Here is a 17,780-nt window from a genome sequence, read left to right on the forward strand (position 1 = left end):
AAATAAGAAAATATCCATCCTTACCCCACTGCTCACCTTTTTCATTCCTTTCAGTCTTTTTTTTTTTCTTAAAGATAATGGTTTTCATTGATTTATGAGATGAAGGTAAAGCCCCATATTATTTACATGAAAGAAGATAGTTTTTTAAAAAAAAATCACTGCTCAAAATACAAATAGTTGTGTCATGCTGTGGTATTAAATCTTTCCCCATGTTTTTCTTGACTGTTAAGAACAAATCAAAGTTTCCACAGCAAACTTGTTTTCAAAAAACCAAGTCTTAATTATAGTTGCTGACTTCTCATTTCTGCGTGGTTTCTCCTTAATGGTTTCTCTGTGTTTGTTAAGTTTTGTCAGGCTAAATTAGAGAGGCTCTCAAAATATGTTTATTTAGAAACAGAGCGTTGCACCGGGAATATGCATGCCATGGTGAATGGCTTGCTTATTCAGGGAGGTAAAGGAAAAAAGGAAGAGGATTACGTAATTATTTTGAAGTATTTAATAGTTTTCCCTGGCAGCAAAGATCACTAACAAGAGTGATGTCATTCCAGGGTTAGACAGGATGTTTGGGGCAGATGTCCTTGTAGGAGTATTTTTGTATAAGGTTGCCATGGCCTTCATACAAGGTTGCAGTTTTTGCAGTTTTTAGTGATAGTTTTTGTTATCAGACATACAAGCTCAAGAAGCCTCTCTTCATGGCTTTCCCAGGCCCGATTTGGCAGAGTTTTCTTCACATTAGTGACTCTATTTTGATTCTGACAGCTTTCAGTTTCCTTTATCCCGGCACAGTGATATATGAAGAAACTCCAGGGCTCAGTGTTTTCACTGCCATCAGTGATAGCCGTGTGTCCATGAATCAGATAGGATGGGGACAAAACAGACTTGATGTTAATAAGCAACTCCAGTCAGTATTTGGGCAGCAAAACAATTGAAGTCTTCAGAGGGACCACCCAGCAGTTGTCCAGGCTAAGATCTAAACAGGCTGCAAGCTTCTTGTTAAGGTCATGAACACTGCTGGCAGGAACACCGTCTGTCTGCAGACTCTGTCTGCAAATTCACGGGGATGAATTCAACCTCATCGTCCTCTAAGATCTTAATAGATTGCAATATTTTTCTCAATCGACTGGTGGCAAGCAGCTAGGGCATCTTCAGAAGGCTCACTCAAGATGACATTATGTTTGATCTACTTTATTCCACAGTAGTATATTTCATCGTGTTGAAGTGCAAAATATTTGTACAGGGATGCCACTCCAAAGATAACACCAAAATGCTAGTTAACAACACTAACAGCAGGCTCCTCTTTGGCCAGTTGATACCATTTCATTTGGGGTGCTGGGCAAGGGCCATGGGTGATGAGCACCTCTCTGACACTCTCAGGCTTGTCCTTCTTGGCCTCCTTCTGGGCCAAGGCCAGTTAAATACCACTTTCACCTTGGTGGGTGTGGTGGTGATGCAGGATTTTTTGCTCCTTAGCTCAGCTAAAATCCAGGTTCTTGTCTCATGACCAGGAGAAATTAGGCACATGGACACATTGAAAGGTGAGGAGAGCGGAATTCATTAAAAGAAAGCTCTCAACAAAAAAGAGGGGATCCTCCCAACAGGCTCCCATCTCACAGATTGCATATCAGGCCACCACACACGAACTGAAGAGACCAGGTTCCTCCGCCTGCATAAGGTGCGAATTCCTGGTGGCTCCACCTTATTCCCCCAGTGCATATGGGTCTCCAGTCCATTGTGGGTGTACCCAGGCAAGACCCTCATCTGCACAAAAACATCTGGTGTAAACACTTGTGGGGTGGGACAGAGATTCTCTGGGGACCCTTCTTTATCTGCCTCCTGCAACTGTCAGTGGGCTCAAGATACAGGTTTTGGGCCCTGGCTGTGGCTGCAGCCTCCTTGGCTGGGCTCTGGGGCAGCTCAGATGGCAGCTGAAGTAACCACTGCCTCCCAGTCTTTTTAAATTTTTTTTGAAGCAGTCTTGCTCTGTCGCCCAGGCTGGAGTGCAGTGGCACAATCTTGGCTCACTGCAACCTCTACCTCCTGGGTTCAAGTGATCTCCCACCTCAGTCTCCAAGTAGCTGGGATTACAAGCATGCACCAAAACATCAGGCTAATTTTTGTATTTTTAGTAGAGATGGGGTTTCACCATGTTGGCCAGACTTGTCTCGAACTCCTGGCCTCAAGTGATCCATCTGCCTCAGCCTTCCAAAGTGCTAGGATTACAGGCATGAGCCACCGTGCCCGGTATAGTCTTTTAAAAAAATATTTAAGACATACGTGTCATAAAACCTAGCTGATTTTTTTTATTGTGACTTTTTCCACGTGACATTTTGTTATGCTCATTACCTCAAATCATTAACAAATCCTTATTGTTAAGACTGTCTGCCCTTAGGTCCTGTGGCTGCACCGTAATGTAACTACGTCTGTCACTGGACATGGGGATTCTCTCCAGTTTTCACCTCTCTTTACAATAGAGTTAGCAAGGACATCTTTGTATAAACCAGAGTATGATGTATGTTTGTTGTGTCTGAGAGAAAAGATATTCTTCGTTCTGCCCTCCTGGCAACAGTTTGTTTCCTTTCTGCATACTTAGCATCTTGGAGCAGAGAATGGTAAGTGGCATCTTCAGGGAGGCGAAGGCTGGAGCAGGGCTGAGCAAAGGACGGCAAGGGAGTCAGGGCTCAGCACGGCTGCAAGTTGGAATCATCTGGGAGATTTATAAAAGTGCCAGGGTTAAGGCCTCCCCAACAGAGGTATCAATTTAATTGACCTGGGATGGGAATAAGATCATAGGGTTTTTTTGTTGTTTGTTTGTTTGTTTGTTTTAAATAAAGCTCTTCAGATCATTCTAGAGCACAGCCAGAGTTCTGAACTAATTGGAAGGATTTCTTTTAGTGCAGGGTGATGGTTGTTTTGAAACCAGATTGGGGTCAGGGCGTGGGGAGTGGGGACAGAGCAGATGTTCCGGCAGCAGCTTGTGGCTCACAGGTGTTCCCTTTCTTTTGTCCGGTCTTGCCTTCCCTTTTTAACACATTGCTGTTAGGGGTAGGGGAACATTGGTCAATGCAATAAAATTATTTTCTGTCATAGACAAAAGCTGGGAGTGCCCTCTGAGTGGCACCTTTCTCTGTCTCTTCAGCCACACTGCTGTATAGTTCACCACCAGGCACTGCTTTATGTGCTGAGGCAGCCAGTGAGTTATTAGGCATTGTATCTGAGGGTCCGTGCGCATGGGAAGACATCAAAAGACTAGAGGGTTCTTAATGAAAACCAGCAGTCCCTCACCCTAGATCGTTCTCCAAAGGCATCATCTGGGTCTGTCAGCTTTTCACTCTGGCACTCTGTTCTTTCTGCTGCACCACTTTGGTCAGGTTTTCCATTACTTATTGTTAAGGCGGCCATGATTAAATCTTCCATGCTGTGCCTATTGATGGAGGCTAAAAGTGGGATGATGAACAGTGTGTACACTACTGTAGTAGACTGTAAGTGCTGTTAGCCACTGGTCAGGTAGTTCACTGGGATTACATTTTCTTTGTGGGTCCATCTCTTCCACTTCATCAGTTACTCAAAGGCTCACAATTTTGTTGGCTTCACATTTAGACCATGGCTTTCTTGTGCAGTTTAGGTTTTTCCTGTAGCTTCTAATTGCCTTTTTTTCCCCCCTTCTTGCCTTTTCTTACTGCTGAGAGAAGAAACAAACACCTTTCTCATGTTCCTGAGGTCTTTCAGCTTCTGCATTCTGCTTCCTGAGTGGAATTCGTTCCATCCTTTTCAGAGCCCACTGGTTTCTTGTCATTGGAATCAGTGGGATGTTAGGCCTGTTGCACAGCTGTTACCCTTCTGTTTTCTTTTCATTCACTCCTGGGTCAGTTGCACTATTCCTCATGTCTCATGTCTTGCCCTCTGTTTGCACTCCAGCAAACAAACTGTGAGTGAAACCTGAAGAAACTGCCCCCCAGTGGAAGAATGGGAGATAATCTTTGAATCCTTGCATGCCTAAAAAAGTTATTATTTCATCGTCATATCAGGAGTAGAATTCCAGGTTCATAATAATTTTCCCTGAGAACACAGGGATTTTGCCCTGCTGTCTACTGAGTATCCAGTGCCTTCCTGAGAAGTCTGGTGTTGGTCTGATTCTCAGCCATTTGTGGATGCCTATCTTACTCTTTCTGGAAGCATCTAGGATTTTCTGTTTATCCCTGCTATAGGGAAATTTCATAAATATATATCTGAGGGTAGAGTTTTGTTTTTTTTTTTTAACTGTTTTTAGTGAGGTCCCTTTATTGGACCTTTTCAGCTGAAGACAGCTGCTACCTTTGACAGCTTCTGGTAAATTTTCTTTTATTATTTCTTTGATAATTTCCTGCCCAGTAGTCTGTTTACTTTTGTGGAAATCCCCATTAGACAGAATTTGGTTCCTCTTAGTGAGCCTACATTTCTCTTACCTTCTTTTGTATTTTCCATCCTTATCTAGAATTGAGCCTACAGTCTGGGGAATTTCCTTGATTTTTAACCTCCAGCACTTTCAGTGTTTCAGTTCAGAAATTATATTCTCATTTCAAGCACTTTCTTATTTGTTGATTTCTTTTTTATTGCAGCCTGGTCTTATTTTATGGATAGAGTAGCTGCTTCATACAAATGTACACACACACGTACACGCCCTATCCTCCAGAGACAGTGTCTTGATTTGCTTATCTTCTGTCTCTCTCTGGTTTTCCTGATACAGCAGGCAACCCCATGGGGTCCAGTGGTATTTAAAAGCAAAAGCCTGAGTTGCTGAGTCTGTGTGGGTGTATGTATTCTGCCTGGTCATATGTGCAAGAAATAGGCCTTTCCACACAGGCAGCTCTGAATCAGAAGGCTGCGGGGCTGTGCTGGTACACACGTGGATCCTCAGAGTAGGCAGCAAAATGCCACAGCAAGAAAGGTTTTGCTCTGGGGGCGATCAGGACAGCTGTTCTGCTGACTCTTAGCTGCTGCCCCTATATTGAGTCTTCCTTGTCACTCCAGCCGCCGTTCTAGTAATGCTGAGGCTCCTTCCTCCGCGGCAGCCCCAGCTTGCGCATATTCTGAGCATCTTGCATTTCACCTGCGAACATTGTACCTTGCACTTTGCATCTTCAAAAAACCAACAGCCCCATTTCTGATCTCTTTCCCATTGCTGGTGTGTTCATCATGGTTGCTCTTATTTTGGGGTGGGCATGGATCTAAGAAGTAAGGAGGTGAGGTAACCTGGTGCATTCCATGTTGAACCAGAAGCATGAGTGGTTCTCTGAAACCCAGTTACTTCTTACCCCTTCATGTCAGCAGGGTGTTCAGGGGGCCACCAGCTAGAGGGTACTTGAGAACATCGAAGGGACCCTTTGTGGAGTGCCCCTACTGTGTGTCCCCTCCCTCCCAGCCAGCTCACACACCACTGATGGCAGCTCCATTTGCAGGAGATCCTGTCGGCCTGCTGGGCTTTCAACCTGCAGGAGAGACCCAGCTTCAGCCTGCTGATGGACATGCTGGAGAAACTTCCCAAGCTGAACCGGCGGCTCTCGCACCCTGGACACTTCTGGAAGTCAGCTGAGTAAGTGCCTCTTCCACGAGCCAGACTGCCAGCCAGGCCCTCGCAGCCTCACCTGGGGTCTTAGAGGGCACCTTCTGCTCTTTCTGCCCAAGACTTTGTTTTTTGGGTTTTTCTTTGAGATGGAGTCTTGCTCTGTCATCTGGGCTAGAGTGCAGTGGCATGATTTAGGCTCACTGCAACCTCCGCCTCCTGGTTTCAAGCAATTCTCCTACCTCAGCCTCCCGAGTAGCTGGGACTATAGGCACCCACCACCAAGCTTGGCTAATTATTGTATTTTTAGTAGAGACAGGGTTTCATCATATTCGCCAGGCTGGTCTCGAACTCCTGGCCTCAAGTGACCCACCCGCCTCAGCCTCCCAAAGTGCTGGGATTACAGGCATGAGTCACCCCGCTTGGCCTCTGCCCGGGACTTTGATCTGAGGAATACACACGGTAGGTCACCCGAGGTGACTAGTCCCCTTGCCCAAGTGATACCAGGATTTTGTTTCCCACGTCTGTTTTGGAGACTCCCTTTGACAGGTGAGCACCTGCGGTTTGCAGCTGTGAAAACCCAGGACTAGAAGGCTCTGCCGAGGGAGGGGCAAGATGGGGTCAGTTAGAAGTCAGAGCGACGTGGTATTGTAAGCTTCACTGAAATAAGCAGAGCCAATATTGCTTACAGTGGCACCCACCGAAACACAAGAAGCCAGCCACCTCTTATGGGGACCACAGTCACTTGGGTTTAGAAGCTGTCTGCCTCCTGGTTTAACACACAGCCCTTTGCACCCCTTGGTGCGGGGGTGATGTCCACCAGGCCACGGGCCACTGTCATCTCTCCTGCATTCTATCTCATTCCCTTTTTCCTTTGTCCTCTGGCTGCCTCTGCTAGAACACTCAGAAGAGACCTCTGCCCTGTCACGAATGCTCTGTGAGAACCTGGGAAGTCCTTTTTTGTTCTGGGCCTCAGTTTCCACATCATGCAGAAGTCTCTGGGCTAGGGGTTGGGCCAGGTCTAGGGCGGGTAAACTTGCTGTAAGGGGCCAGGTGAATATTGGAGGCATTGCAGGCCAAGAGGGCAACTCAAGTCCTCACTCTGGGGGCCGACTTTGGCAGTGTGCCAAGCACCATCTCTGCCACAGCATCTGGGCTCTGCCATCGCAACACGGGAGCAGCCACGGACGGTGTAAACCAGGGAGCTGGCTGTGTGCCAGTAAGACTTAATGCTGGAAATTGGGATTTCACATGTATGAAATAGCCTTCTTTTGGTATTTTTGCCCCCAACTGTGTAGAAAGTGAATCGATTCATCTCACCCAGGAGTCCAGCCTGTAGGTCAAGTGTGGCCTGCCACCTGTGTCTGTACAATCTGCAAACTAAGAATAGTTTTACCTTTCTGAGAAGCTTTTCAAATAACAATTGTTGTACACATAGAGATGAGGTCTCACTGTGTTGCCCAGGCTGGTTTCAAACTCCTGAGCTCAAGTGATGCTCTTGCCTCGGCCTCCCAAAGTGCTAGGATTACAGGCTTGATCCACTGCGCCCGGCCAGTTATAAACTTTAAGGAAAAGGACACTTTCTAAAAGTGGAATGTCCCGCAGAGTCCGGCTGTATAAAACCCATAACGTGGAGCTGCTCTTGATGAGAGCGAGGGGAAGAGCCTGTCTGCCACCTGCTGCCAAGAAAACCCCTGAGGCCCCCGTCCCTGTGTGTGTGTGTCACTGGTCACTGAGTGCCTGGAGAAGCGGCATCCCCAACTCCCGTACGTGGCGCCACGTGTGGTGATGGCAGCATTCCTTATCCTAGGAAGGGTCGGGTAGTCAATATTTGGGCTTGCAGGTGACACAGTCTCTGTTACATGTTCTTTGTTACTATTTTTTAATCCTTTAAAGTAGTCAGAACCTTTCTTAGTGTGTGGCCAGATTTGGCTTGCACATTGTTTTCCAGGCCATATCTTTTTCTTTTTTTTTTGAGGCAGAGTCTTGTTCTGTCACTCGGGCTGCAGTACAGTGGCACGATCTCAGCCCACTGCAACCTCCACCTCCTCGGTTCAAGCGATTCTCCTGTCTCAGCCTCCTGAGTAGCTGGGATTACAGGCACACGCTACCACACCTGGCTAATTTTTGTATTTTTAGTAGAGATGGGGTTTCACTATATTGGCCAGGCTGGTCTCAAACTCCTGACCTCAGGTGATCACCCACCTCAGCCTCCCAAAGTGCTGGGATTACAGGCGTGAGCCACCGCACCCGGCCTCCAGGCCATGTCTTTTATTTTTTTGTTCTTTCTGAGACAGAGTCTTGCTCTGTCACCCAGGCTGGAGTGCAGTGATGCAATCTCGACTCACTGCAACCTCCGCCTCCCGAGTTCAAGCGATTCTCATGCGTCAACCTCCCAAGTTGCAGGGATTATGAGCACCTGCCCCGATGCCTGGCTAATTTTTGTGGGTTTTTTAGTAGAGATGGGGTTTCATCATGTTGGCCAGGGCGGTCTCAAATTCCTGACCTCAAATGATCTGCCTGCCTTGGCCTCCTGCAGTGCTGGGATTACAGGCATGAGCCACCATGCCCGGCCTCCAGGCCCTGTCTCGATAAAGAACCAAAGTGGGCCTCCAGCCGCAGTTGAGGAGGGACTCAGCATGAGTTTTCTGTCCTGCAGAATTCACTAAAGAAATGCTTGGTGCTTCGCTGATTCAGGCCAGGTAGAGGGTTGGTCTGGAGGAACGACAGTGTGGGGTTAGGGAATACCACATCTCATGCAATACTGGGTTCAGTATTTTGCTCTTAGGATGGGTCGGAGTCCAGTACAAATGTAGGGTAATGGATCATAGCCATAGAGGTGTACGTTTTAGGCAGCCATTGCTGCACACCTGCTGCACGCCCGGGGAAACAGATGGCCGAGGCCAGGGTTCCACCAGCGAGGAAGTTCCAGTGTCATAAAGACAAACAGACACACTGTAATGACATCAGGACTCTTATCACCTTTGTATTCCTGGCTCCTAGTACAGTCCCAGGAACATGATAGTTGGTCACTAAATATTTGATGTGCATGAATGAATGCGGGCAAAGGGTGATACCATGCCAAGTGCGGTGATACAGCCCAGATGGGGGCCTCTGCGTCCACCTGGGGGACACGAGGAAGAGTCTCTGGAAGAAGGTCGTCAGGGGTGGGTTTTGAGCCAGAACTGTCCCAGCAGAGAGCAGGAGCATGGGGCTCTTAGCCGTTCAAGGAGGGTGATGTGAGGCAGCGAGGCCAAGCTCCAATCGGACCTCAGGCAACTTGCTTAACAAGCTGGGCCCTGGTTTTCTCCCCGACAAAACAAAAGCCTCCACTAGGTGGACACTGGCATTCAGAACATCATTCCAGATTCCCTAAAAACCATGTAGTCCCACCTTCTCATTTCACAGGCAGGAAACTGAGTCACAAATGGGGCTGTTCCCTGCCCAGCCCCTTCAAGGAGAGCTTGCAGGTTTTCCTTTCCTGAATGAGTCTGTGTCAAAGCTTCCTGTTCACAGTGTTTACTTTCTACACACTTGCCCCTAATTCTCACTTTCTCTTTTCTTTCCCATTGATCTTGTCATTTTTTTATTTTCGGGGGGTGGCGGATATGCTGTTCTGTCGTCTCCCCCTTTCCCATCAACTGATTCCTCCACCTGTCCACGCGTGCCTGACTCCATCACCTGCTGGGGCCGGACTGCACTCTTCCCACGCCTGGCGGAATGGTTGCTGGGCACTCCCAGTCGCTGGAGGAGCCGCTACTATGGAAAAGGACGCTACGGCCACCCTGACTTTAAGAGCTCCTGTCCGGTTCTGGAGGAATAGTGTGTTCCTGTTACTTCCCTCGCTGGCTGCCTGTCTCTGGTTTTCCTGACGCAAACCCCACTTCCTTTCTGTCGCTGCTTCCCCGCTTCTCCCATCTTTGTGTCATTTATTCTCGCAAACCAAAGTGAGGTTTCTGCAGCTGAAATGGCTGCCAGCAAGGGTCACACAGGCTTGCATTTTTCGCTGGGTGAGAGAAGAGCCACAGCATGTGGCGGGGCCTTTGTCCACACCACGAGTGGACGGATGGCTTGTCCCTGGGTCGGAGAGAACTTGGGTCATTGATTTGAGCCGCCAGGATCCCAGTCCCCCTGGCCAGAGCTCAAGGGAAGAGAATTCAGTGAAGCAGAAATACTGTTGGAAGTATTTTGCTCGTCAAGGGCTAAGGAGCTGTGGGCATGTGCCAGCCTCTTTATAAACGTGCTGCAACTGTGCCCTGTGGGAGCTTAGAGAGGGTTCTTTGTGCCCAGGCTCCCTTCTGAGCGTGCAGTGCAGCCAAGCCTGGGGGATGGAGTCCAGGATGACCCTTTCTCTCTGGAAGGGAAAGGGAGTCCCCTGTGCAGCTGCTCTGGCCAGACCTCTAGCTCCCGACAGGCTCTGCATGGGGCTGTGATTCTGATGCTGTTCTTTGCTTTCTTCTCTTTCCCTCTGTAGGTTGTAGGCCTGGCTGCCTTGCATGCACCAGGGGCTTTCTTCCTCCTAATCAACACCTCAGCACCGTGACTTCTGCTAAAATGCAAAATGAGATGCGGGCACTAACCCAGGGGATGCCACCTCTGCTGCTCCAGTCGTCTCTCTCGAGGCTACTTCTTTTGCTTTGTTTTAAAAACTGACCCTCTGCCCTCTCCACATTGCCTGCATATGCCCGAGTAACTGCTCTCAGAGGATCCCACTAATTGAGCTCCCTCCAAGGCGGTCTGGGCAGCTTCTAACTACCTTCCTGGACGTGACTGATTGCTCCCGTGTTCTTCTGAGGGCTGGTCTTGTTTTTGTGTGGGTGGCTCTGTCTCACTGCTAACACCTTAGTGAGATGCCTTCCACCCTCCTGAGTACACCAGCCTCCCACTGGGTGTGTGCCTAGTGTGGGGCAGGCGGAGGTTGGGAGGGTATTGACTTGGCTTTTAACCTGTGGGAATTTTGTCCAACAAGGACTGGAATGATTTCAGAGCTGCCCTGAGGCTGGCATCCTGGTCACAGGAACCCTTTGCTGGGTTCGTGTCTCTCAGTCTCCTCTATAGAGTTAGATCAGAAGACACAGAAAGTTCTGTGGCCATGAAAGATACCAGCTCAGAAGGGTTGTGTCTTCAGTGGCACCCTCAGAAAAGTTGTCTTAAAGCAAAGAGGTACCTGGCTCCAGACAATTTTTCTGATGAAAACAAAGTCTCTGCCCCGTCCCCCCTGCCACCCTGGCAAAATTACTTCCTTTACACCTGCCCAGTGTGCCATAAACCAGACCCCAGGTCAGCATTTGTCAAGAGCATGGCTGCCGGGTCCCCTGCAGCAGTCACTGCACTGTTTACTAAATGCGGGTTTCTGTTCTCCCTCCCCAGACCTGCTGAACCCAGATCTCTGGAATTGGGCTCTAGGAATCTGCATTTCAACCTGCTTCCCAGGTGGCCCTGATGTACCCCAGTATTAGGGTTTATTTCTAAAAGGAACATGCCTTGTAACTCCTGGTATTCTGGGGGTCATGTTTCTCTTCTCTCTCAATTCTGCTTGGAGCAAGAGCTTTCCTGGGCTGCAAATGAGAAAACAATTCCGAGGAGCCCACAGCAGTACTGAGCATGCTGGGAGCTTGGGACTTGGAGATGAGTGAGCTACTGTTGCTGCTCCAAGTAGAACTACTTGGAGTGTAGCTGAGGCCTTGGACTCAGTATGACCAGGGGCAGCTCTGCCAGGGCTGTTGGCCAATCAATCATTTTCATTTCTTGTTGGAGGCCAAGTCCTCTGCTGAGCTCATTTCCTAACTAGTGTTACCCTAATTCTGATGAAGACCAATGGGGCTATAATTCTTGTTTTTGTTCCTCTTTGCAGCATTAACAGCAGCAAAGTTGTACCCCGGTTTGAAAGGTTTGGCTTGGGCGTCCTGGAGTCCAGTAATCCAAAGATGTAGCCAGCCATGTGGTTTTTCGCTGCTGATCTCTTTCTTTTTAAAATGTGTTTCTGAAACATCCAAACAACCACCACGACAAAAAACACTGCCTGCCCAGCGCTGCAAACCAGGAGCACGCATCCTAGATTCAGACTGTTCGCCATAAACCCTACTCGGGAGATGGAGCGGCACCTGCTATCCTAAAATGACACCACCAAGAACCAAACCTGTCGTGACAGACAGCAAATGTTTACACGTATATTTCTCCTGAGTGAACCTGATGTTTTACAATAGGTAATAATAAAAACAGTCCGTGCATAGATGCGCTGGCACTGATGGCCAGGATGGCGGAAATGGCCGTCCCCTCTGGAGGACCTGGTAGGCGGTGAGGGACCCATGCTGGGCCAGAAGGAAGACAGACACGGTGATTGCAGCTGTTCTTGGGGTAAGGCAGGGAGCCCAGAAGGTCTGACCTGGCCTCTGCTTTTTGGCCCAAGACCCCATCAGGGGAATCTCTCTCTCAGGCTCTCTCCTTGTCCTTTCAAAGGGATACTGCCCCTTTCTCATCTTGCAGAGGAAACCCTGGCTAGGAACAGAGCTAGATGAAGGAGTCTGGAGTTCCTGGAGAGTTTGGGTTCACCTTCTCACCCCTGTAATCTAGGCTGCTCCTGCTGGAAAAGTAGAAACAGAATCCAAAAAAGGTCTGAACTCACCAGCTGGTTCCCAGCCAGGGTTTCTGCTACAAGGTGAGGAAACATCCATGGCTTATACAGATGTGAGTCTTTGATGAAGCCCCCAGGCAGGCACTAAGGTGATGGGACTCAGGGCCTTGGCTTTTAGCTACATCCCAGTCCCTGACTGACATCTGACCGTGAGAGCTGGATGGGTGGGAACAAGGAGGATGGAGGAAGGAGGAGGAGTAGATGGCAAAGGTACCGGAGCCCCCTTCCCAGCCACATGGTGACCCTGGCACTGTAAAAACCCTTTGTCATGCCAGAAGGTTCTAGAACTGCCCACTTCTTCCATTTCCGTCCTGCTGAAACCCCTTAGCCCATTTCCAACTCCTCTGTCCATGCTCTGAGCTCAACTGGGTAGCGTGTGGCCCATCACCCCTTTCACTTAGACCCACCTAGCTGGCCCCCGTCTGCAGAGCCTTCCCTAGCACCATTAGGCCTTCTACTTGTGTCCATCTGAAGCAGGAGGGGCTGGATTTGGAAAAGTCTTTGAGGTGAGAGCACCACACTTGTCTTCATTAGGAACTCTCACCTGCAGAGAACAGTTCCAGATGGCAAAAGGGAGCCCTTAAGTGGAGGTTAGGTTGCATTAGCCTCCAAAACCAGAAAGGAAAAAGGGTGATGGGAGTGGAGACGTGATTGGATTCTGTGACCATGCTCTGAGCACAGACTTGGGAAGGGAGGGAGGTGGCTCCCACCCCTTCCAGTTCAGCCCCGTCTAGCAGAGCCCCAGTCTCCAGAGTCTGGTCAAAATGCCACAGAAAATGAGCTGCTCTGCCAGCAAGCTATGGAGTTGCCTCCTCGCCAGGCCTGGCATCCCTTGGTCAGCCCCTCCTTGGGGGGCACAGCCATATTACAGTGCCAACGTGCCTGGCCATCAGCATCTTCACCCTTCCCAGTCCGTGTGGGGAGGCTGTAAACCACGTGGATTCAGCTCCGTGTGGAGTTTCTGTGCTATGATGGGACTGCTCATTTTGCCCCATCATCCCTTTGGCCTCCCACACACCTGCCCTTTCCCAGGGATCACGTGTGTCTCCAGCCTTTCACCTTTCTATTGCAATGGTGGCCTTTGTCCAGGCGACAGCAGGCCTGATGGATGTACTGGTGAGCCCCACGATTGGACGTCAGCTCAGCCAGTAGGCTCAGTTCCTCCCCAACCCCTGACACCAGGCCGCAGTGGGCATGCGCAGGCCCACAGAAAGTCAGTCTGGGTTTTGCTTTTTCTCGTGAGCATCACAGTTAAAGAAGCGCTCATTGAGCAACTACAGTGCACTTGGTCTTCTGCAAGTGCTGGGCATCTAGAGATAGGAGCAGTCATGGTCTCTGCTCTTAAGGAACTGATGACCTGGTGGGGCCCTGTTACCTTCGAGGAACCCAGAAGCCACTGGGCCCCAAAGGTGGAACTGAAGGACTGGGGGCAGCTGGCTCTCAGCCTGCCACCTCTGCACTGCCTGTCTTTAAAGAACCCCACCTCACCCCATGATGGTCCCCCCTGTTCCCCTTGTATTTCAGTGACTGTGAATTGAGGTTAGGAAGGCACACCTGCCCTTCTGTGTGCTCTCTCCATCTGCCTTGGAAACACACGAAGGACGACAGATACTGTGAATTCAGCCCTCACGGCCAACTGTGAAGGGGATGGAGAAGGCTGGGAGAGCTCAGGGAGAGCTCTTGGGGGCTGTGGAAGTCCCCTCTGGGATCTGAGAGTGGAGCCCAAGCTTTGGCCCACCAAGGCATCCCCAGTTTCCAGCCTCACCTCTGAAGCCCTGCTGCCTTTAACCACCAGAGCCGCAGCCCCCTGGGTTTCTGTCTAACTCGAAGTCTTGCATCCTAGCTAGTTTGAGGTTGTAAGCAGTGTGTAGCAAAGTTGATCTCTCCATGTTACCAAATCAAAACACCCTCTATCATCTTACGGCATTTCCTCTTGAGGTCACAGAGAGGAATGGCAAGCCCTGGAAACCTGTGTTATTCTGTGTTGATTTGGTGTGGGGGTGGGGGTGGAGACATAAATGTGAAACCAGTTGGAGTTTGTGCTATGCAGCAGTGTTAGCCAGGATCTCATCAGTGTGCAAACCTAGCATCTTCTGTGGCCACAAGCCACACACTTGCTTTTTTTGAATGTGATGTAAAATTTGTACAGTAAAGTTTTTATATTTTCTATCAACTGCATTTGTCTTCCAGACATGCTATTAATTTAAATTAAAATGGTTAGTATTAACAAACATGCTGTATCGGGTTTTTTTGCCACTGGCAAGAACATGCCCTCTGTGGTAAGCCAGGCCTGGATGTCTGGAGTTTGTGAATAAAGTTATACCAAGGTGTACCGGGGCTTGTGTTTGCTTTCGTCAGTTCCAGGTGAGTCCTGGGGACCATTTGGATGGGTGGCATGGGAATAGATAGGTCTGGGGTGACTGAACCCCTGGTCTATAGATTAAGGAGCTCCTTCCAAAGGAAGAAGTTATGTCAGGACCTCAGCAGCAGGTGTTTCTAAACAGATGGAGGAATGGAGAAGTCACATGTCAAAGGCCCACAATGTGCAGAGGAAGATCATCCAGGCCCCAGCAGCAACAGAGCCATGAGTAGGCCCAGCATCTCCTGAGTTGGAGGTGCCTTAGCCTTATGGAAGCCTTGGAGGGATGAGGTGGTGTTCATCTGAATCCAATTTCTAGGAGCCCCTCATTGCCAGTTATATATACAGATAGGTGGAGAAGAGGTACTTTCTAAAGATCATCTCACTTTAATCCTCATAAGGCCACGAGGTAAGAATTGTGATGTTTCTGCTGAGGAAAATGAGCAGCAGAGAGGTTAAGGTATTCACCCAAGATCACACAGCTGCAGGGTGGCTAATCCAGGACTCGGGCCACAGCTTTTGCTCCAGAACCTCTCTTCAGAAGTCTAGGAACTTACTGGTCAGACATTTACTGAGCACCTACTGCATTCAAAAGATAGTGCTAAGTTGTGGAACGTTTTCCAGGATAGACCACATGGTAGGCCACATATTAAGTCTCAATAGATTTAAACAGGTAACAAAGCATCTTCTCCAACCACAATAGGATGAAGTTAGGCAGCAGCACTAGATTCTCACAGGGGCACAAACCCTATTGTGAACTACGCATGTGAAGGATCTAGGTTGTGCGCTCCTTATGAGAATCTGAGTCTAATGCATGATGATCTGAGGTGGAAGAGTTTCATCTTGAAACCATCGTATATCCCCGTCCATCTGTGAAAAATTGCCCTCCATGAAACTGGTCCCTGGTGTCAAAAAGGTTGGTGACTACTGCCTTAAACTACTACTGGATTTCCTGAGTGAGGCAAACAAAGTACTGTTTTGGCATAATCTGTTTGCGGGAGAGAGGTGCATTGTTAGCCCATTAGGAAACAGTTAGAACCATATATCTGACTTTATGGATGTAGAATACGCTCAGTGAGAATGTTCTCAGCGGGGGTGGGTGGGGGGGGTGGTGTTCACGCATGTTTCAGTGATTAATGTGGTTCAGTACGGCTGTCCCAATATAATGCGGTTTCCAAAGGGAACTGGACGAGAGGACCCAGGGTCTCCTGCATTGTACAACAGGACTCAGGTGTCTACAGGCATCACTGACTGCCCTGCCGAGGCCCTCTGTGCTGAAGGCGTCGCTGCAGATGGAAGGATTCCTTGAGGAACTCTACTACTGGCAAAGGTGAACGGGTCTGGGCACGGGATCAGTGCAGTCCAGGAGTGACTCTAAAGGTGCTGGCGTGTGGGCACTATGTGCGGAGCTCAGCCCCAAGTCCTCTTCATACATTAGCCCATTTAATCCCCACAGCATCTTTCTAAGGTTCACATTCACTTGCTTCATTTTATGGGCGAGGAAAGGAAGCTTGGAGAAATCCAGAAACTTATCGAAGATCACACAAGAATTAAATGACAGGGCCAAGATTCAAACGCGGACTATTCATACTATGTATAGAATTGTATGTCTAGTCCAATTGTGTTGACCACTCATCCGTTGATGGACACACGTTGCCTTCACCTCTTGGCTTTTGTGAATGATGCTGTTACAAACATGGGTGTTCACATGTCTCTTTGAGTTCCTGCATTTGGTTATTTGGGGGATATACCCGGAAGTGGAATTGCTGGATCATATAGTAATTCCATGTTGAGGTTTTTGAGGAACAACCGTGCTGTTTTCACAGAGTTCCAGTTTACCCACAATCTAGCCAACAGTTGTTATTTTTCGGATTTCTTTTTTTTTTTTTTTTTTAATCGTAGCCATCCTAATGAGTGTGAGGTGGCAGACTCACATTTTGTAGAGATCCCTCAGTCTACAGGGCAGAGAACAGAGAGCCGCCGAGAAGGGTCTGCAACTTTGAATACTAGAGCTCTGAGCAGGAACATTCCCGAGGGCTGCTTCTAGTCTCCTGAAGACTAGAACTCACCCCTGGGAATGGACTGTGGTGAGTGAAGGGAGCCGGCACTGTGCCTTGAAGTGCCTCCCTACTGTGTCGATTAGTCTAAAAACACGTCAGCCTTTAGGTATGACCGCGGCCCCTCCAGGCAGGGCATGGAGCACAGGGTCCTCCTTTATGGGCTGGACTCACTAGTGGGCTGCTTACCTGTGACTCACCTCCCAGGCTCAAGCTGATGCTAAGGTGCTGATTTGCTGGAACTCTGAGCTGTGCCTGTGTCTTCTTGGATTCTGGGAGAGTTTTTTCTTTTAGCAGTGTTTTATGGAAATGTTGTCTAGGTAGAGTAAAATGTACAGATCCTGGTTTTCTGTTTGAATTTTTGTTTTGTTTTAAGACAGGGTCCTGCTCTGTCACCCAAGCTGGAGTGCAGCAGCACGATCATAGCTCACTGTGGCCTCAACCACCCAGGCTCAAGCAGTCCTCCTGCCTCAGCCTCCCTGTAGCCAGGACTACAGGCGTGCACCATAATGTCCCACTAATTTTTTTGATTTTTAGTAGAGACCAGGTCTCGCCATGCTGCCCAGGCTGGTCTCGAACTCCTGGGCTCAAGCAATCCTCCTGCCTCAGCCTCCCAATGTGCTGAATTACAGGTGTCAGCCACTGCACCAGCCTCAGCCTGTTGTTAATGGATGTAAACACCTGTGCAATCACCACCCAGAACCAGATCCAGAACACTTCCAGCCTCTCGAAGACTCCTTCGTGCCGCTCCCAGTCAGAGACCCCCAAGGGTGACGCCATTCTGGCCTGTTGTTCAACTTGACTTTCACAGCATGGAATTCTCACAGCATGTGTCTGTCTGGATCTGGTTTCTGCTCAGTTGTGAGGCCCATTGATGTTTCCTGTGGCCTAGCTCCTTTTTATTACTGAGGGCTACTCTGTTGTATGAAAACCACAATTCATTTCTCCCTTCTCCTTTGGTGAACTTTTGCATTGTTTCCAGCCTGGATCATTCCTAACAGCATGAGTAAAGCAGTTAAAAACAGGCAAATATGTTTTTCTTTCTCTTGGGTAATTTTTCAAAACTAGAAAATCCAGAACATAGAAGTAGATATTTGACTGTGTTACAACTCACCAAGCAGTTTTTCTTTTTCTTTTTTCTTTTTTAATTTTTTGAGACAGAGTCTTACCCAGACTAGAGTGCAGTGGCAT

At 48.8% G+C, this 17,780-nt stretch overlaps 1 protein-coding gene across 6 annotated transcripts in view; it reads left to right on the plus strand.

The window, feature by feature from the left end:
- Nucleotides 1-14,505, plus strand: part of KSR1 (kinase suppressor of ras 1) — a 173,449-nt gene extending 158,944 nt beyond the window's left edge. For 5 of the 6 annotated variants that reach the window (XM_073004775.1, XM_073004777.1, XM_008010746.3 and 2 more), the window contains 2 exons: nt 5,436-5,569; nt 11,394-14,505. In XM_073004775.1, coding sequence (XP_072860876.1) covers nt 5,436-5,569; nt 11,394-11,472 — 213 coding nt within the window. In that variant the 3' untranslated portion in view covers nt 11,473-14,505. Of the gene's footprint in view, nt 1-5,435; nt 5,570-9,280; nt 9,362-11,393 lie in introns of all 6 variants that reach the window. The other variant, XM_073004776.1, reaches the window with a different exon arrangement.
- The last annotated feature ends 3,275 nt before the right edge of the window (nt 14,506-17,780 follow it).

This window comes from Chlorocebus sabaeus, chromosome 16 (assembly GCF_047675955.1).
Source record: "Chlorocebus sabaeus isolate Y175 chromosome 16, mChlSab1.0.hap1, whole genome shotgun sequence".
NCBI lineage: Eukaryota > Metazoa > Chordata > Mammalia > Primates > Cercopithecidae > Chlorocebus > Chlorocebus sabaeus.